Below are 21,214 nucleotides of genomic sequence, written 5' to 3'. Positions count from 1 at the left end.
AATATTGCATTTTTCAAGACTGAAATGCACAGGCATTTTTCTAAGAGAAAAAAACAAACAAACCCATAACTAGAGTATGATGAAATATTTCATATATATATATATATTATAACAGATAAATTTTAATATACATATATATCGTTTATCTATCATAATTATATATTAGTTAATTTAAAAAAACTTATATGGATTTCACCTTAGCATTTTCTATTTCTGTCTACATTATCTATGGACTAATGTTTTTCGCGGATTTCGAAATGTAAACGAAAGATTTGAAAATCGTTTTGCTACTGTGCTTTGCTTGGGATTTTAACTTAAATTCCGAAATGTGACGTGTTTATTCAAGACACACGTGTTTTAAGATAGCATATATTGAGGCGAATAATGGCTTTTGATAGTAATACGATTTGTAAAGAAAAGAATAATTTTGTTGAGGGTTCAATTTTGGACACAATAATTTCAAAAACGAAAGATAGTGTAAAGGTAAGTAATCAGTTGTTATTGTATTAAATATAAAAACAATTGCAGTAAATTTTTTATTGTCTTCTATGACCTGCAGATTTATGTAAACTTGTCTGAACTTGTACTGAACTAACGGAAATATCTGGGTGTTCATCTTTAGTGAGGTAATTGGTTTAGTAGCGATACTTATTTTACACGAAATGTTTCTAGGGTAGGTTATTTATGGGGGTAATTCTTAAAGAGAGAGCTATTTTTTAAAAATAAATAAACATTACAGATTTTTTCTTTACTTTCTGACATGTTATCCAATCATTATCTATAGGGCGCCGTGATATTTAAAGTAGTGTAAGAATATTACTGTAAGTTACCAGGATTGGACCATTTTAAGATATTATGTTAGGTTTCGTATATTAAAATTTTTTTTAAATCATTAGAATGTGATTAGGTTAGGTTACAGACATTTAAAATACTGTAAAGTTTTGTGAACGGTGGTTAGGTTACCTACATTAAATTTTTGTTATTGATTTCTGATGCAAATGGGCAAAAATCTGATGGTAAGCATTCCCCTACGTTTCTCCTGAACTCTATTTGGAGCCCCGGCTCTTTAAAACGTAAGGGGAAAAATTGAAATAAATGGTTTTCTCACACTACACACGTCTCTAAATTTAGTCCGAAGGGATGGTTTCATAATTCCTACTAATTTATGAAAATATTAAAATTTCAAATCTTATTTAATTTAAATAGCTACAATTCCTGTTCTTTACCTTCTGCCTTGATGTCAGGAAGGTGAATGCAAAAAAAAAAAAATGAAATAAATGTGACACTATTTCGTAAAATTTGCCTTTTGGTACATTATGCCTCACATTGTGTAGGCTTCTGGGTAATCTGATTTCAGTGTGTTGTTTTCCAATATCAATCAAGGAAAATTTGTAAATAGCTCCTTAATAAAGGTTAAGGTAAAGAAGTCCCTTGATTCATATTTTGTCGCCATTGATACAAACTTTTCTTTTGACTATACTTAAGGCTCAAATAAATGAACGTACTTGTTAGTAACTTAGGTAGAAAATGTATACCATTATGTAAATGAATTAACTTTTGGGTTGCAGGCTCCAGAAATTGAAGACTTTGAAATCATCAAACCAATTAGCAGAGGAGCTTTCGGGTAATGTTACTTTTTGAGTATTTTGGAACATTGTGTGCTGTCTATTTTATTACATTATTATTATTGGTAGAAAATATCTTGTTAGAAAATATTGTCTAGGTGAGCTTGTGATAAAACCAATACTTAAATGAATTAATTTCTTCTTGATAAAATTTTATCATTGCATTGATAACTCATCATTCATTTGATCTCTATGAAGTTTTTGCATGCTTGACCTTTGAAACCATGGAGGTATTAGTTTATAGAGTCGTCTGTCCTGAAGTTAAAAGTCAACTGGTTAGCAATTGGGTAGCAAAACAAATCGTAGCAGTAAAAAGGCTAATATGCTATAAATTTGTGTAATAGCTTGAAGAGAACTCGCAAGGAAGAATCACAAATATGTCATCATGTAGTGAATATTGCTAAAGATACATAATACCAACACATCTGCAAGAAAATAGGTTTAAACTTCATTATAACCAAAAATAGTTTTTCTATGGAGAAGCAATAAAAGAGGTTCAAGGTAGTTCTCATTATGACTTCAAGTGTTATAATGGCAAAGATTGTATACACCAACTCCCTTACTTCTTACTTCCATGTTTAAAACACGAAGGTTACTGTTCAGGTGAAATTTTGATAATACCAATCCTTACAGCAAATTTAAGATGGCGCGCGAGTAGTATCCGATAAATACCAGTAAGTTTAATGTCAGTTCCTCTTTTCTATGGTCTGAATAATAATGGTGGAATGTGAGTCGAGAGAGAGAGAGAGATAGAGAAATAGAGATAGATATAGCGAAAGTGAGAGAAAGAAAGAGAGGCAGAGATTGATGGAGTGAGATAGAAAGTGAGAGAGATAGAGTGATAGAGAAATACAGTAGGTAGTGGAAAGATATATAGAGAGGTAAAGGACTAGAGAGATGTATATAGAGTATATATATATATTAAGAGAATTAAATATATAGGCCTATATATACATAGAGGAGATAGATATATTAAGAGATAAAAATAAAGAGTTAGAGATATAGAGAATTATTATACACCTATATTTATATAGAGATATAAGTGTAGAGATATAGAGAGATATGAAGATTCATATAGAGATATAGACTGATATGGAATAATGTGAGATATGGAGATATATAGATAGTGATAGGGAGATAGAGAGATATAAAGTGATGAATATAAAAAGATTAAGAGATGTATAGAGTTAAAAGAGAGAGAGATAGATGGAGAGAGATGCTTTGTATGTGTGTACTAACTTAAAAAAAAAGAATACAAAAAATAATTACGAAGAGATATTGTAGCACATGCCGGGCATTAGCTAGTGTTTGATAATAATATGCCACACAGGGATTTTAAGGTTTGGCAGATGATTTGGTACATTATTCGTTATCGAAGGATATTTCTTTGCAGATGACACTAGAAAGTAATGTAAAACATGCAAAATGTGCTTCAAATGTCAAATATCAAAAAGACGTTTACTAATCGTTGGTGGATCTAGCCATTCGCTCAGAATCGTCTTGTATGTTTTTGGGTTCCGTGCCACTCGCACTTGCACAATAGTAATTGCTTTAGAAAAAACTGTTTTCATAATGCTTTTGGTTCGTAGCATATTTTGTTAAGGATATTATGTGTAGGAGATCATTTACTTCTACTTGTTTTTATGTAGGTCTGTGTGTGTGTGTGTGTGTGTGTGTGCACTCACACATATCTACATGTCAATATAAGCTCCCTCCGCAGGCTTGTTTTTGGTTCGTGCATGTTGCGGCCTGGTACCGACTACCTGCGCGTGCGGTTCCGATAAAAGTGCCAGCGTCGGCTGTCTGACTCACGGCCCCTGTGACCCTACCGTGGAACACAGGGTTCCGCAGAACAATGAATGAACCTCTGGTCTAGCCTTCTGCCTGTCCGAGTTCGATACCCACTTGTACCTACTTTTTGAAATTAAACTTCTGTGTTGGGGGGGGGGGGGGGCAGCAACAATTTTCGAGTGTTACGGAAATTCCAATCGCATGAGGGGAAATAGCTCTATATGTGGTGGGGGAACCGGGAGAGGAGGGGAATAGTTAGGTATGTGGTGGGGTAACTGATAGAGGTGGTGGCAAATAAAGGTTATAATTGACGCAGCATACTTGCGCTCTTGTGCACTTTCATGTGCACAGTTGTTTCTTGTGGGTGGACGTGGCGCTATCCCCACTCCGGGACCGTTGGCAGGTTGGTGGTCTTTGGAACAGCCTTTAGTGGGCTCCACATTGTGGCGTGCGGCTCAGTTTGAACCTTAACATTTTGTTGAGAAACATGCAGGTAGTACAACATTTTTTAAATATGAAAAGGTTTGGTTTATAACATCCGCTTCTTGTTGAATGTTAGTGTCACGTTATTCCTGAGGAGCCAATTTTTCACTAATCTTCTAAGATAATTTCTTAATTTTTTTTGAAAATGGTGAAAAATCAAATTTTTTATGGATGATTGTTTTTCTGTCAAATGTTTTTTAAAAAATGCATAATGAACATTAACATATAAGTAATAACAATAGTATTTGCATCTATTTTATTTCAAACCGACTTTTGGCTGTATCTTTAAGTGGCATGAAATGATATATTTAGTCTTTTAACCTTTTGTTTTTAGCATAATGTATCTTTGTATGAGAAACTCTATTAGGAACACCAATTTTTATTGGAAATATAAGTCTGGATTATTTACACTTATAACTTAAATCTGTTCTTTTGTTTTAGGAAGGTGTTCCTTGGGTGTAAAAAAAATGCACCTGATAACTTGTATGCTATAAAGGTGATGAAGAAATGTGAAATGATAAACAAGAATATGGTCAGCCAGGGTATGTGAAGTTTTATTATACTGGTTGAGTCTGAATGAGACTGAAAAAACTTTGGCGTCAGATTCATCACATTTAAATAAGTTGAAAAAATATATGTTTAACATATGGTCTGAATTGCTTCCCAAACTGGGTACACGAATTTGAAGTTGCAGCTGAACTGGTAGTTTTTTGAAAAAAATAAAGAAACTTTTTGGTATGTTGAGTGTGATGAATGCATTTCAATTCTTGAAATTACCACGCCTCAAGATACAGCCGCTGGAAACAGGATGTTCCATTTACCGCATTGATAGTCACTGAGTAGTTGTGTTTATGTTGGTGCAAGAGCAGACAGTTGTTATTTAACAACTTCCATCTTCAGTTTTTAAGTGCTAAATTTTGTAAACTGTGGAACCTGAGGTAAAACATCCTTTAATTACATGTTATGTTTTATGGCAAAATCTTTCCTCACTAATTAAGGTGTGACCTCTTTTTTTTTTCCGTGTGGTGTTTGATGATACACATGGTATATTCAGCATTAATGTGTGTGTGCTTTAAATGAAGTCTGCAGTTTTTTTATTTAACTTTAATGTTATCTGCAAAATACCTTAATCTGCATTAACATCACTTAACAATCAGTGTCATAGTGCCCTTGATTTTAAACAGCTGTTTCAAACTGATTCTGTCAGGTGCCAAAATATTTTGTTCTAAATTTTATTTTAGTTTCTCACACAAACAGTGGGGTATAGGGTAGCACAGCAAAGCTGCCTTTTTCGTTACTTCTGACATTTAGATTAATAATGAGCCTTTAAAAACCATATTATTATTCTTCCATGTCACCAAAATTAATGCAAATAAGGTTGTGTACCCTAAATTATTTCCATTAAATAATTTTACTTCAGCAACAAGATTTGCAGTGTTTGTAGAACGTGGTTCAAATAGACACTTCACAGATGCTTGACATTTAATAATAAATAGTTTATTTATTATTAAAAAAATTGGTTGTCTGTAAAGTCGGTTTACGGACGATAGTTTACGTGACAACGTCATAACAAAACATTGATGAAATGATTGATCCAGAAGAAAAGGAAATATCATATTCGGCCTGAGACTGAGCCGTAATAGGTTTTTGCAACCAAACCAGTTAGGCATTAAAAATATTATATTCTTTGATGAAATATTTTTTTTTTAATTTTGTTATCTTTTGTATGATAAAATCTACCGCTGCATACTTTTATGAATAAAATTGAATCTTTTTTTATTTTTTATTCAATTAGCACTATTTTGTATGGATACAAAGGAGTGAAATGAAATGTACAATTAAATTAATAAATTTACTTTTATTTGCATTCATTAATTCAAATACATATATTTATTACTTTTGAAATGTTGCGTGCGCTGTATTTCTTTTTACAAGTACAAAAAAAAATTCACAGCTGCTGGGATTCAAACCGACAACCTTTGGATTGGAAGTTAGCAATGCTGACCGCACAGCCATGAGGCCATACTTGACCATTAATAGTTTCAGATGTTATATACCATATGTATAAAAATTTTGTTCACGGTAGGGGAATAATATTATTTCGTTTTTATAACACAATTTTATAACAAATACGCATCCCGAATACACCAACTTATTTATAATGTATCACAATATTTTTTAAAACATTGTGCAAAAAATCCCGGGTGTAATTTGAATTAACACCATTGTTGGTTCAAAACGTACATATTTGAATATTCAACATTACTTTTAAATTCCCGTACCGATTGTGATCGTTAAATTACATAATATTAATAATTCAAACGACGAAAATATGATTGAAAAGTCAAATCGATGGTTGTTCCAATCGAGTGGAAGAGAGATGCCAGGCATGCGTATAATGAACACGAAGAGAGATGCCCCGCATGCGTACAATGAGCAAACAGGACACATCCATAGTGGGACATCCGTAGTGGGACACTTTTTCGTGCGTGCAGCCGGCGTTCATTGATTTATTAGACGTCACGTCAAAAAAATTACAGTTTCAGCTGCAACTTCAAAGGCATGTACCAGTTTTGGAAAGCAGTTAAGACCATATGTCATATATATATGTTTTCAACTTATAGTTATGTGATAAATCTGAAGCTGAAGTTTGTCGGATTCAGACTCATTATGTATAGTCCTTTTGTGTGAATTTTGTGAATCCTTGAAGGCTAGTGTGTTACCAAAGTTTTCTGCGTGTAAGATGACATTGTCAGCTTTACAGTAATAATATTGGAAAATAGATTTTGATTATGTATGGTCTATTGAATGCAATAAAAAATAAAATAAATCAAATCAAAACCTTCATTTAAGACTTCCGGCCACTTGGTCTTAAAACTTAAAATTACCACAACCGTTTGTATCCAAATGTGTTCTAAAATGTTTTTAGTGATATTTTATGAGGATATGTTTTATTTATTTATTACATTTCATAGAGACCTTAATTATTGTTGAAACAATAGGGCTATAGAACAAGTTAGTGTGACATGAAATCATTTAAAATATATAGCAAAATAAATACCATAGTTAAAAGTAAGCCATTAAGAAGCTAGAAAAACATTTGAAACAAAAGAATATTTAGACTTACTTAAATTACAAAATGCCTCTAGGCTCAAAACATTTTTTTGGGAGTAAGTTTGTGTAGCTCCTTTAAATCATAAATATTTCATATGAGAGTCGAGTTACTCATCTTTCTCTTTTATTCTGACATTTCGATTATATGCAACAGAATTGTAAATATTGCTGGTTGTATGGACTTCATGCAAAACAGCATAGGTACTGTCATATGAGTAGCAGCTTAAAGTTCTTCAAACATGCATAAAATACTTATCTTAGTATGCCAAAAAATGCAGTACGTATGTCTTTGCAAGTAATGTTTTGCTGTGAGCTGTTTTTGCTTTATTTCACAAACAGGTAAAATAATATCTTGTTAGGTACTTAAATTTTTCATACTTCGTTAAAAAGAATTAATTTTGGTATATTCTATTTTACCTATATATAGTGTTTGAACTTGAATTTAGATTTTTGTAAACAACTGATTTGTTTTGCTATTTGTCGTAATTTAATCTTGCTTCAGTGCATTGGGCATCCGTGTTTTTACATCATTCGGTCTTCAGGAATTGTATGGGAAATAATTCATACATACGTGCACAGGTGCCTAGTACAGGCTGTCTACTGATTGGCTGAGACGAACGCTCTGTATGAAAATGTGACGTGTGAGGGTTACTGACCGGCAACGTCTGTCCACAGTCGTCACGGAACGCAATGCCCTGGCCTTGTCCAGCAGCCCCTTCTGTGTGCAGCTCTTCTACTCCCTGCAGTCACCGTCGTGTGTGTTTCTGGTGAGAACACTTCCAATGATGGACCAGTTTGTGGGTCTTTGTTAACTAATTACCAGTTCATTTCCTTAGTAATATTCCCTCTCTCTCTCCGTCTTCCCATGCCCGTCTCTCCATCCACCCTCCGGATTTGTTAGCCTTTAGATCCTTTGCCCGTTATGTGTTCACCCACAGTCAGTTAACTGTTTTTTTTTTGTACGAGACGGACTCCTGACATTGCTCCTGTGTCTGTGCTTGCCAAGTATTGTGTGGATTTACGTTTTGGGATTACACACACAATTGCTACAATTTTTGTACAATTTTCTTGGCTGCCATATCCTTAAATATTTTGTACACTTTTCTTGGCATTACTTTAGACATATTTTTTATCCTTGTATAATGTTATTAATTTTTTAGTATAACCAACAAACTGGTGGTTATTTTTTTATCTTGACTCTGTAGTTATCAGTAAAATCATGGTATCAGCTACTATGTTCATAGTTAGACACACATCGAAAACCTATAAATAGCAACAAGATTTTATGGTTTTGTTTTTAGTCCACTTTAGTTTTTAAAACAGAAGAATTTGGTGTTATGGTTTTTATTTTTATAAAAGCTGTTTTGTAATATTTACTCCACCAAAATTGGGGTAAAATTTTTACAGTAAAATAATTTTTAAAAATTTGGTCTAAAATAGTTACATTCAGACCAATAGAAATAAATTAGCGAGCATTAATGGTTTATATCGATTCAATAAGATATGCACAATAAAACAAATTAATAATTTAATTTTTCTGATCCGTTCACTTAGGTACAATTTTTTTAAATCTGGAAATGGAATTCCTTGAATTTTAAACATTGAATATATTCCTTTTATTATGATTTGAATTAAGTTTTAGTTAAATGCTACTTAATTCCATGATATATCTTGCATTGTGGTGTTATATGGTGTATTAACTTGCATTTTTGGTGATATTTGGTGTTTGGACATGTTTTTCGGCATTATTTTGGTTTTACCACAATACACTATAGAATCTGGTTCCTACCTATAAACTATTTTTTTTTTAAATATAACTTATTGACAAGTTTGGTTAAGGGCAAATAAATTTGTGTGTGTGTGTGTTTTTTTTTTACCCAAATTTATGGTACATAGTTGAAACTTGTAATAAGCTTACATATTTGTGTTTATAGACTTGGTAGGGAGGTACTGTAAATAACAATTTTAAAATTATGTTGTTGTACAGTGTAAAAAAATTTTACATTCTGTAAAATCTTTCAATCTAATATATGTACAGTCCCTGCAAAGGAAAACATCTGTGGATATGGGAAGTTATGCACTGTAAAAATGTAAAAGGTTTTTCATCTTCACATTTATGGTGGAAAATACTGGAAGTCACTTGACTAGTCGTTTGAGATTTGGTAGCATTCACACAAAGATATTGATTTGATTTGTTACACTAGCAGTTAGGCTTTCACTAGGTGGCACAGGTGTCCTCCCCTTTCTCTCAACCCCCTTCCCCCTTAAGTAATTTCCTCAGGTTCCTTGCATCTCTCACCCCCAGCATTCCTTCCTCTAGCGCTAGCCCATTACGCTCCCTCCCTGTCCCCTCCAGGAAAACTATTATCAGTTTGCATAGTTCGTTCTTTTATGTTGTGTGCATGGGTGTAAATATATGAAATGCTTCATTAATGGGTTTGAAATGAATTATATTTGTTAGAGAGAGCAAATTTATTAAAGTAAATTGTGAAATAATTTAATTTATAAATCTTGTTAATACAGTATGCATGTTCTAGTATACTTACATAAAGAATTAGGTATGTGATTTTTTTATTCCAGACTAAACATAAATCTAATTTATGTTGAAAAAAAATATATAAATTCATATTTATTAGTAGCTGGTAAGTCTCATGTTTTTTTCTGTTCTGCATTTAAACTGATACCTGTCGGGTGCCAAACTGCTGTTGTTGAGTTGTTATTTCAAGCAATATTCGTTACAAAAGTGGTGACGTTTTCAAAATGCATATATTGGTGGGCTCTTTTATTAAGATTTTATCTTTTGCTTAGCTTTTCAAATACGAAGAATGCACTTGTGTTTCGATGAATTTGGCTGTGTTTAGGTGATTTAAACAGGCATTATTCTGTAAAGAAATGTAACATACTTCAACTTTACAAATGTTCTTTTACTTTCAATAATTGTTGTAAATTTAAAAAAAATGTAATTATATCATTTTTAAGAAGTAAAAGTGAATATATACATATATATATTTACAATACATAATTTAATACATTATACAGTAGTTTTGTGATGTTTCACAGGAAGGGACTACAAAAGACATACTTGAGCTTTGATAAAATTATACTATCAAAATATTTTGTTTAAATAATTACTTGATTTCAAGACTGTTATTTAGTATCATTTTAACCTGTTACAAAGTTACTCTCTGTATTTGTTCCTTCAGAACTATGACAGGTTTGGATTTGAGGCCATGCCGTCCTCAGCTTTGGAGAGTATTCTTGTGATTATGGTATTTTACAGTAATGCAGTAAATAATTTGATTATGTAGGTTCAAGGTAATGGTTACTTAGTTTTATATTTGTATTTTATTTGACATGAATATTTTTAAAATAGCCTCTGAATTAATTTATTCAGAAAACCCATTTAACAATGTTTTTATCTTTTTGCACATTGTTAGCTAGGTTAATAGTTGTTTAAATGCATTTTTCAGTATTTTATTTACTTTAAATATTGTTTTTATGCCTATATATTATGGTTGTTTTTAATTTAAAGCTATAATTATGTTTCTGGAACATTGCTTATTGTTGTGGAAAAAGGAAGTTCAAGAGACAGGTGCATGACACAGTGGTGGCAATTTTTTAGACATTTTTAATAGTTACAGAAACATTCTTGTGTTTTATGTATGTATGCTTGTGATGAGAAAATCGGCAGGTGTTTACGCCTACGGAAGACTGTAAAATTATTTGTTATTGTCATAGCCAGTCAAGAAGGACTTCATGTTTTGTATGCTTAGTTTTCTTCAGAAATGCCTTGTGTTGTTACGAGGGTTGTGTATTTTATGTGTTTTAGCCTCGGATGTAAAAGTTGTGTTGTGATTGGTCGGTAAGATCACTGCTAACTCGCTTGTGTGGCGATAGGTAGTTGCATAGCCTCATGTCGTCCTTCAACTATTATGCTGTGAGGACGTTCGAGGTGACGGCTCAGCCTGTAAACCTTTAAATGCGTGAAATCACTGAAAATTTTGCGTGGATCAGCCACATTTTTGGATTTACGGGGTTCAGATCAGCGGACCTCCGTTATATTTGTTACAGGCTGACGATACAGAGTGGAAAAAATGTTAGATGGGAGAGGGAAAAGTAAAGAAAATTGGCAGAAGAAAGTGAGTGGGAACCCTGAAATGTGAACTTTGTAATTCTTGTTTGCTGTTAGTTCCCCCCCCCCCCCCCCCCTCCCCCGAGTGACTGTTGTTCGTCTCGGCAGGTGATGGAGTACATGGTTGGGGGCGACCTGAAGTCCCTGCTCGGGACGTACTCGTACTTCGAGGAGCCCATGGCGGTGTTCTATGCTGCGGAGGTCATCCTGGCCTTGCAGTACCTGCACGCCCACGGGATCGTGCACCGCGACCTCAAGCCTGACAACATACTCGTCTCCGCTCAGGGGCACATCAAGCTGTCGGACTTCGGCCTCAGCCGCATCAACCTGCATAGAGGTCCGTTCTCACCCTCCCTTCCCTGCCTGGCTTCCCATGACTGGCATCTGCTGGTCACATCACTTGCCTCTCACTGAAGCGATCGGGATTTGATTCCCAGTGGGTTGGCGCTCTTTTTATTTTTCCAAGTGGAAAAATGACGGATTTTATCGTTTACCTTAACCCCGTTCATTCCGTCAATGCTGCATTCTCATTTCGTCACTCTTTCATTCGTCTCTCATGACCCTGATGTTGACAGGATGCTAATCCATAATTCATTCTTTCATATGACTTGGAGATGAGTGTTAACATTTATTACACGTCATATGTTCATATTCTTTGTCTGCTTCATTTTATAAACTTTTTCCATTTCAACCCTTTTTTCCTGCATCAGTCTTTTTCTCTTTGCCTAATGTGTTCCTGCCGCCATCTTGATTCTCATTAATGTTTTTACCTTCCCAGTGTTAACTTGATCATTCTATTAGTATGTATTCATCTGCTTCATTTACACATCACGATATTTGTAAATATAATTTTAAAAAGGAAAGAAGAAAAAGTAATTTTAATTCATTAAGTAAATAAACATGGTGTCATATTCCTATTATGAGAAGATGCTTAAAGGCTTTTGGCTAAACATTACAGGGAAGTGTATAAAAACTTCAGGTTTAAACTTGGGATATTAAAAGATTTATTGTAGCCTTATCATAAAAAATGTGGTATGGAGTAAAATTAAAAACTGCATATAAAAATTTGAGAATCCGTTAAAAATCACACATCCAAATGAAATTTTATTCTGGGCTCAGTTCCATTTGAATTACGCATATATGTATTGTGTTAATATATTTTAAATAGTTTTTTTATTGCCATATAAATTGCTTAATATTTCTCCATTTATATTATTTTTAATTTTTTAACATGAGGGTCATCCAGAAAATAAAGATTTATTAGATATACAAAATTAATAACACCATATTTATTGGGGGAAAAAGTATTAAAAAACATGCATTTATGTCTTTTAATGTCCTGATTAACTTACTAGGTCTAACTGTACATGTAAATAGACAGGTTATTTAATTTATGAATGATGTAGACAACGGTTTCCCAATCACTGTGCCGTGAAGCCACTATAAGTGTTCTATAAGATTTCTAAACTTTTAATCCCTGAAGAATAAAAAAAGCCTAAATATAGTTATGTTTAAAAATACTGCTAAAATATATGCAGTGTACTACTGATTTAAGTAAGTTGGGGCTCTTTGATTCAGAAAGGATGGGAAATACTGATACAGACTAGCTATACAACCACATGAAAATAAAAAAATAAAAATTTTTAGGTTGTAAATAAAAACTTGATTTTTGAATAGTAAAACTTGAGCTCTCATCGCCAAAATACTTGGTCTAATTAAATTTATCACCTTCAACACCTCAAATATCGACTCTATTTTCTCTCTCTATACAGCTCTAATACGATCGAAACTTGAATATGGTTCTATTATATGGAATAGCATCAATAACACTGACATTGAAAAGCTTGATAGGATTCAATCAGTGGCGTAGCAAGCGGGTGGCAGGGATGGCCTCCGCCAGGGGCGCCGCAGCCCAAGGGGGGGGGGGGGGGTGTTTGCGTTACTGAACCCTTCCCTCCTCCTTTCTTTAATCCAAGAGGGGACGCCATTTTCGATTCTGGCCAGGGGCGCCAGTCACCTTAGCTACGCCACTGGATGGATTCAATCTAAAGTATCTGACTATATTAACAAAAAATTGAATACCATAAATAACATAGATTTAAATTCCCTCCTCGGTTCATTGTCAACTAGAAGAACGATATTAGATGCCATATTTGTTTTCAATTATTGTTATAATGGTAATCTTATAAATGTCCTCATATATTTGATGTTACTGGCATTAAAATTCCTTCATTAAATAGCAGTAACACACCTTTTTTGTGCACACTCTTAAATACAAATGATATTATATTTAGACTTGTTAACAATTTCAATATGTATATTAATCACAACCTACCAGAGAGAAAAAACTTGTTAAAAAAAATATTTTTTTCAGCATCCAAAGATTAATCATCTTTATGCTCTAATATTTATTCCCTAAATTTTTTAATACTACATATATTAATATAAAATTTTATATCAATCTATGGATACTAACTATAATTATCTATATAATATTATATGTTCTGTACTTACCTTAGTTACATGTAGTATATTTCACATTGTTGTAATGCATTATATTTCCTTTTGTGTTATCTTTTACTTTATGTTTAAATTATTTACACTAGGTATATCTTCAGATGGTGTGTCCTTCGTCTGTGTCAATGTTCTAATTCTTTTTGTTTTGTATTTGTTAATTGTCATATTTTTGTTTGTTTGTTCATTTTTATGTATGGTTGCTACCACCCTGGCTCATCGCTGTTGGTAGTCATCTCACAACTTTAATAAATAAATAAATAAATAAATAAATAAAAATAAATAAATTATTATTGATGTTACACTTCTGTTTTCTGGTGCTTAGTAGATGGTAATATATAAAATCAGTGAATATATAATTTCTAGGAAATTTATTCTTGTTTACATGAAGTTTTGTGAACGTAATCAGATTCATATTTAATGAAACAATGCTTCATGTTAAAAACCCACTTCTGTTTTTTTTTCCTGCAGATCTGGAGATGTCAGACCTCATGAACTGCACGCCAACCACGCTGGTCAGCCGCACCCCTGGGCAGCTACTGTCTCTCACATCACACCTTTCTTTTGTGAGTGACACACTTCACCTACCTGCACGTTACCGTATTTCTCCAGTTTTATTATTATTTTTATTTCATCTCTCCGATACTGCAAATACTATGTTCTTGAAAACTGTCTCTCTGGCTGTTGGGGGCTGCCTGTATATATACTCCCTGGACTGTTTGACGTCAGAGCCTGGTAATGTTTCTGTTATCCACAAATCTCGAACAGCCTGGAACCTCGTCAATAAGAGTACCGAGAGTTTCGCAAATCTTTTCCTATTGGGGAAATGGAAGAAAACCTATTAGTACTCTGAGTCCGCGGGCACTGGCGTGCACCCAGTTTCAGCTGGAGAACCAAAGAACCTTTTTTAACCTTTAATACGGGTATTAATTTATTATTTAAATATATCTTATATTTGTTTTTGTATACGTACTCAATGTGCACTTGTAACACTTTTCTTTGGAGTCTGTGAAAAGCATAGTAATAACATTTTAATAATGGGCATGTTCCGTTTACATAGTGAATTTGTTTTAGAAAGAAACTGTGGGTTTAAAACATCGAGAAGGATTATTTCCATAATTATGTAATTGATTTAACTTTTCTAAATGATATTGGACATTTTAAATGATAAATGACAAAGTTTGATACTGGCTACCTGGTACCGCTATATATATTTTGTCTCTAGAAAAGGAGGTTCTGGATATGATTTCTATCTGCAGGAAAGTTATGGTTGGACGTGATGCCATACCAATACTTACGGACGTACACTTATTACAATTTCTTGTAAACAGTGCATTACCTTTTGTTGTAATCATTGTAGGCAAAAATGTAAAGTGTACAAATGTGGAATTTGTTTCCTTTCTTTGGTTACCGGTTAGTGATTTGTGTAGGTTTCCTATAAAAAATTTGTTGGAAATAAATGTTTGCGTTGAAATGTTTCAATAATTGGTTGCTAACTTGATGTAAGGCTTTTGGACATACACCATTGCTAAGCACATGTATGTCTGTAGAAGAAAACTACAAAAAACCAAAAGACAAAAAACACAAATTAAGTAAAAAATTTTCTGTTGTCAACAGGATATATACACCACATAATATACCATAACAGGAATATGGTCAACAAACAAAGAAAAACAAAGAAAAATGGACTAAGAGAATGAAAAAACACAACAAAACGAATCAAACACAATAGTTTTCCAAAACAGAAACAAGCGACGTTTCGGGAACTGCTATCTGCTCCCGTCCTCAGGCAGAGACGCACATGGTACGAAAACACAGGTGCGACTGAGTGACTTTTGGTTTTTTGTAGTTTTCTTCTACAGACATACATGTGCTTAGCAATGGCGTATGTCCAAAAGCTTACATCAAGTCATGCACTCCCATTGCACAAATCTTTCAAAGATAATTGGTTGCTAATTGTACCTTTCATTTAATGTATCAGTGAAAGAATAGCTTATTTTTCTAGTAGTTTATGTTTTGTTGCTTCATTTTTTCTGGATTTTTTGTGATGTTTTAGGGTTCGGGGAACAATTACCCGTGTTGGATGGCACTGGACAAGGGCAGCTCGTCATCAAATTCCCCAAGCAAAGGTTGGTTTGTTTTTGTGTGTGCATAATGTATTTGAGTTTTTGAAGCCGTGGTTGAAATGGGTAAAAATTACCACTAGCAAATTTAACCTTCAAACACTGTGCATGGGTCTGAGAGACCCTGTCAGTTCTTTTATCTACTGTCATGTTTTTATTATTTTTAACTGCAGTCTGGCAACCCTGCTACCTTCATATTATGAAGGAGGGAGTGTTATGGTGTAGAGCTGTCAGTCAGCTGGAAACTGTCGATCAGTAAACACTGTGTTTTGGGTCGTGAGACCCAGATTCAATAAATGTGTAAGTCTGACATTTATTTACACGTTGGCAAGTTTGACTGGACTATGGCAATAAATAAGTGTTAGTGATTCTAGCTTTAAAAAGAACAGTTTCTCAGTGATTGGCAGTAATTGGTAATGATGTCAACAATCTTATTGACATATGAACTTTCTCAAGACTTCGCAAATGAAAGTGATCATCATCAGAGTTTGAGAAATCTAAAAAAGAAATTCCAGAAAATGAAAATAGAACAAGCATGAGTGAAACCCACTCAACTGAACATAGTGCAAATCTTCAACCATTATACTATTAAGATAAAAATCATTACAAATGATCTATTGAACCATAGACCTCCCATAACAATATTGTTACATTTTTGCCAGGCCTAAAAGTACCTGCATATTCAAAAGGTGATAATCAGCCAATAAAGTTATGGGGACTTTTATTTGGTGATGAAATATGCAGTGAAATAGTACTGTTGGCAAATGTCAAGTTGAGTGAGTACAGGTCAAGGTATGCTAATTGACTCATGTACGAAGACAATATAAAGCATCTTCTACGCAGAAAGACCTGAAATTGGCAAGGGGAAAAGTGTTTGGCATGGTCTTTAATACATCAATGACAGCTCCTCTTACAAAATGCAGATGGTGCATCTCTGCCCAACTGGAAAAGACAGGAAGACATCACATGCACGTAATCAATGCAACAGACCAGTTTGCCTCCAGTTTTCCCCACCATTCTGCAACGACTATAAAATAGTGCCAACAGAAAGCCATGACAGAAATTTCATTCGATCCTTTATAACAAAACCTTTTTTTATTTATTTATTTATTTATTTTCTTAGCTCCCAATAGACTCAGTTGATGAGCAGTGGCTCTCTGAATATAGGGCTTGTCAATATTTCCTTTGACTACATAGTTTTACAATTTTATTAACTAGCTATGTTTGAAATATTGTTATTTTAAATATTTTTTTATATAAAGCTTTTAATTATGATCACATTTTGTAATATAACAAAACACTTAAGAAATTATTAGTACCTATATTTTTCATGAATATTGTAGGCTGTTAGCAATGTCAACATAATTATACACTAAGACACGCCTGTCAATGCACAAATTCTATCAGTATATAAAAATTATTGCTTTTATGGGTTCCTCAGACCCAGGGTCAGTAATAATACCAAAAAAGTAAGGCACAGTGTTTAAGCGTTTAGTGAAACTTCTTGGGGGTGATGGGAGTAAAATTTCAAGGCCAAATTTGATTGTAACGTTCGTTTTCGTGGATCATGGTTGTGAAACATTTCTGATGCGAAAAGCACGGACGGTGCAGAGAACTGGTCGGGTAGCGGGCTCCACGGGGCGGCGTGCGGCTCAGGTTGAACCCCGCCATGCTGCAGGGATAGACGGGTCGCCTGCGCCTGAGGCCACCCGACTTGCTGGCATCTAGTGAGGGAGTATTTGGGTAGAGGGCAACACAACTGAGTTCGAACTTTTTGTTGTGAACCGTGACATGGGCCGTAATCTTAAGAAAATGGTGTTCTTTCAACTACGTATTATTTTAATTACTTGTGTTAATCAGTATTGTTTTAGGATTGTAACTAAATATTTTTAGTGAAACTTCTTTGGGTACAATGGGAGTAAAATTTCAGTGACAATTCCAGGCCTAATTTCAATGCAATGTTTTCGTGAAACATTATTTTGAAACGTTTCTGACGACAAAGAGATATAAAGAGAAAAGAGAGCACTTGCGAGTTGAGGTTTGAATTCCCAAAGAAGTTTCTATTCTATCTTGTGTACCGAGTTACATGCTGTCTTATTTTATTTTATTTTTAGTCTTGTCCCAATACCATTTCTTAATATCGGATATCAGGCGCTAGTCATTCAGCACTTGGCTGAGTCACAAGGTATAGGGGAAAATAAGTGCACAACTTTGTTTGTTGTAATACTTATTTAGAATGTTTCTGTAAGCAAAATTTTCTGCAAGTGTTTACTCACTGTTCAGCCAATTCATAAAAGTGTGATTTTATTGTACAGCAAAAACACATGCATTCAGCTTACATGAATTGTTGGTGTCGTGGCATTACGTCCGGCTGCTGCAGTGGCAGAGAACCACCCTCCAGGTCACAGCGAGGAAAAAATAAAAGCTATTCTTTCATAATGTGTGAAAGATTTTGGGAAAGAGAATTCTTAATACTCAAATGTTCTGACTTGTTGTTTTAATTTACAGTTACTTTTTACGTCAAGAGTTTTTGTCAGTGCCTAACAATAACTTTCCGGGAACTAAGGTGAACAAACTGACAGAAAAACTGAAGGAGAAAATGTTAATCAGGGTTCAGATGAACCGATAGATAAACTGAGCGTGTATGTGGCCCTTAATACCAGTCCCAGCTTGTTAACGTTATATGTTTAGGAGATTGTTACTCAAATTTAAATATGTGATTGTGATCAACAAAATAGGAACTTAAGTACTAATTTATAATGCTGATTTATCAAGAAAAATTCAGGTTGAAAATAAATTATGTTTTATCTTGAAAAATAAATCAACTTGTCTTTCTCAATGTTCAGCACTTCACATTACAACTTATTTTATAGCATTTGTTCTGCAAAGTTTATTATTTCAAAATACACTGTTGTTTACAGGAATTTTCCTGCTGTTAATTATCATTCAAACTAGGTAGTTCAGTGCAGTGAGCGTGACCAAGCTGTGTTGCTGCTGTCACTTATTTTGTTCGGATGTACTATGGCTGGCTCTACTACTTATACCACAACGAGCCCGTGGGAAATGTGTGCATGTTATTTTATATTGTATATTTTATCCAAACAAAAAATATGAAGAAAGCTACTATGTTATTTTTTTTAAAGTTTATTATTATTATTTTATTTTTAGATATATTTTATAAAAGCCTACTTGTATTTTCAAAGGCAAATCATAATAATTCAGCTGGTACTGGCAGTGCTGCCAACTTCCAGGCACACCCATCAGTAATATTGCAAATGGAGGTATATCAGACCAGCCCTAGTTAATCTTTATCAGTAAAGATTTGAGTGTAGGCATGGGCAGTGCGACTCTCAAAGAAGTTCCTAAAATTTGTAAAACATTTATGCTTACTGTTATAAAAAATTTTTTAAAGGGTCATTTTACGTTTATGTTTATTATTTTACATTTTAAATAAGCCTACCAGCTCGCTAACTGAACACATAATTAGGCAACAACGAAATTAAATTATTTTGTGTTAATAAAGTTATAGCTTTATTCAGTGAATTTCTTCATTATCAAATCCTTGATTTCGGGACCCAACAGTCCAACACCCTAAGTACTTTATTTAGACTATACTGCAAACAATTTAACAGTTGACGTACAACTGCTCCACATTTTTCCCATGTTGAATGGGAACAACACACACAGTGGAAATACATATGTAGATAGTGTTTAAATCAGTTAAATTAGTTTAAATTAGTACTCAATAGGGCTATGCGACAGCCTCTTTCGACTATAGTTATAATATATATGTATAGGCAGTATTATTGCTATTGGTAAGGTATAAATCTAAACTTTTTTTTTCCCCAGTGTTTTTGGAGAAGAACGAGGACATGTCGCAGCACAGCGAGGTGGGGTGGCCGACCTCCCCTCAGCCAATGAGCATATCCTGCGTGTCTAGCGACCCGGCGCTCTCTCCGCCCGGCTCGGCTCAGGTGAGCCCCCTCGCCGGCCGCCTGGGCGACGGCCCCAGCCCCACGGCCTTCAAGCGGCCTGGCGCGGCCGGGCGCAAGCGGGCGGTGTCGGCCGACGGCTCGCCACGGGCGACCGGCGTCACGCAGGAGCTGGTGCTGCTCGACATCACCAACACCTACAGCAGCACGCCGCTGAAGCGCCGCCGGGCGACCAGCCCCGTCAAGAAGGGCGTGCTGAAGAAGCGGGGCCTGGCGCGTGACACAGGGGAGGCACCCCACATGTTCTCCACCCCCGTTTCCAGTCTGGTGAAGACCACCCGCTTCGACCTGCCCGACAGCATAGTCATCACCCCTCCCAGCGGTGTGAGTAAACTCGGCTAGTGTATCATCCTTGGTGCGTGGAAAGGAATTTTCTTTATTATTTCTGGCAGTCTATTTTATATCTCTTAAAATACATGTCTGTACAACTTCAGTTGCACTATCATAGTTCTCTGCTATGACTCTTTTATAAACTTATTTATTCCCTTCCGATTTCTTCAATCATATGCTTTTTACAAAACTTTCGTAGAGTAGTCAATTTTGTCGTGGTAGGTATTATTGTTCAGAGTCTTGCTAATTATCACTGTAATGGAAAACTAAAATATTTAAGTGCTGGACCTATTTACATTTACTGGCTATTATGGTCAGCAGTTGAGTAATCATATCACACACTTTGTACCCAGATGCTCCAATTTTGATTCCCAACTAAGTCAAAACAAAATTTATTTAACTGAATAGTTGAGGAGGGGAAGGCATAGGGGTGGTTCCCTCAGTGCTCTTCATTTCCTGCACTACTGTTTCAACCAATTAAGTTTATAAAAGGATGGGTTCAGAATCTATTGATTCCATTGCAATTGACAGAATGAACATAACGCAAGTGATTCACGAGGGCCATGTTTTGTGCTGGCAGCTGGGCGAGGCACAGCAGGGGTGTGGGCTGTTCAGCCCTATCATGCCGGCTGGCTGCCCCGCCCCAAGCGCACAGTTCCAGACCCCGAAGGCGGTGCGACTGGGCAAGCAGGCCAGCGACCAGCGGGTCCTCGGCACGCCCGATTACCTCGCCCCGGAGCTGTTGCTGCAGCAAGGACACGGTAAGTCTTGTGTGCCGTGCTGTCGTCAACACTTGCAAACTCATCACTTAACTTTCCATTTTCCGTTACATCATTCCACTATGTCGTTAAACCTGAGCATTTCTCAGTACATGTATGCATTCCTCAATTTTTGGTTTGGCACATTCTGTAATCTGGTGCTGATGAAGTCGTTTGTGTTTGGATTTTTCAGGTAAATTCTGGCATTTTGAAATCTTATCAAAAATGGAAGACATAGCATGTATTTATTTTTAATTTATATTCCCTACTGAGAATATTTGATCAATTTAATAACTTTGTTGCGGAGGTCTGAAAGGACTTCGGCAACACTACTCATGCTGCCGCCTGTTGG

The 21,214-nt window shown here is 34.9% G+C and overlaps 1 protein-coding gene across 2 annotated transcripts in view; it reads left to right on the top strand.

Annotated features, from left to right (window-relative positions):
- The first annotated feature begins 250 nt into the window (after positions 1 to 250).
- The window catches only part of LOC134530241 (serine/threonine-protein kinase greatwall), a 40,167-nt gene continuing 19,203 nt past the window's right edge, over positions 251 to 21,214 (top strand). The window contains exons 1-9 of one of the 2 annotated variants that reach the window (XM_063364919.1): positions 251 to 483; positions 1,569 to 1,624; positions 4,341 to 4,441; positions 7,689 to 7,780; positions 11,254 to 11,482; positions 14,131 to 14,225; positions 15,716 to 15,788; positions 19,632 to 20,098; positions 20,685 to 20,865. In XM_063364919.1, coding sequence (XP_063220989.1) covers positions 385 to 483; positions 1,569 to 1,624; positions 4,341 to 4,441; positions 7,689 to 7,780; positions 11,254 to 11,482; positions 14,131 to 14,225; positions 15,716 to 15,788; positions 19,632 to 20,098; positions 20,685 to 20,865 — 1,393 coding nt within the window. In that variant the 5' untranslated portion in view covers positions 251 to 384. Of the gene's footprint in view, positions 484 to 1,568; positions 1,625 to 4,340; positions 4,442 to 4,752; positions 4,838 to 7,688; positions 7,781 to 11,253; positions 11,483 to 14,130; positions 14,226 to 15,715; positions 15,789 to 19,631; positions 20,099 to 20,684; positions 20,866 to 21,214 lie in introns of those variants that run through there. The other variant, XM_063364920.1, reaches the window with a different exon arrangement.

Source organism: Bacillus rossius, chromosome 3, assembly GCF_032445375.1.
Source record: "Bacillus rossius redtenbacheri isolate Brsri chromosome 3, Brsri_v3, whole genome shotgun sequence".
In the NCBI taxonomy this organism is placed as follows: Eukaryota; Metazoa; Arthropoda; class Insecta; order Phasmatodea; family Bacillidae; genus Bacillus; species Bacillus rossius.
The sequence above is the reverse complement of the archived record's forward strand: the minus strand, read 5'-3'. Positions and strand labels throughout refer to the sequence as shown.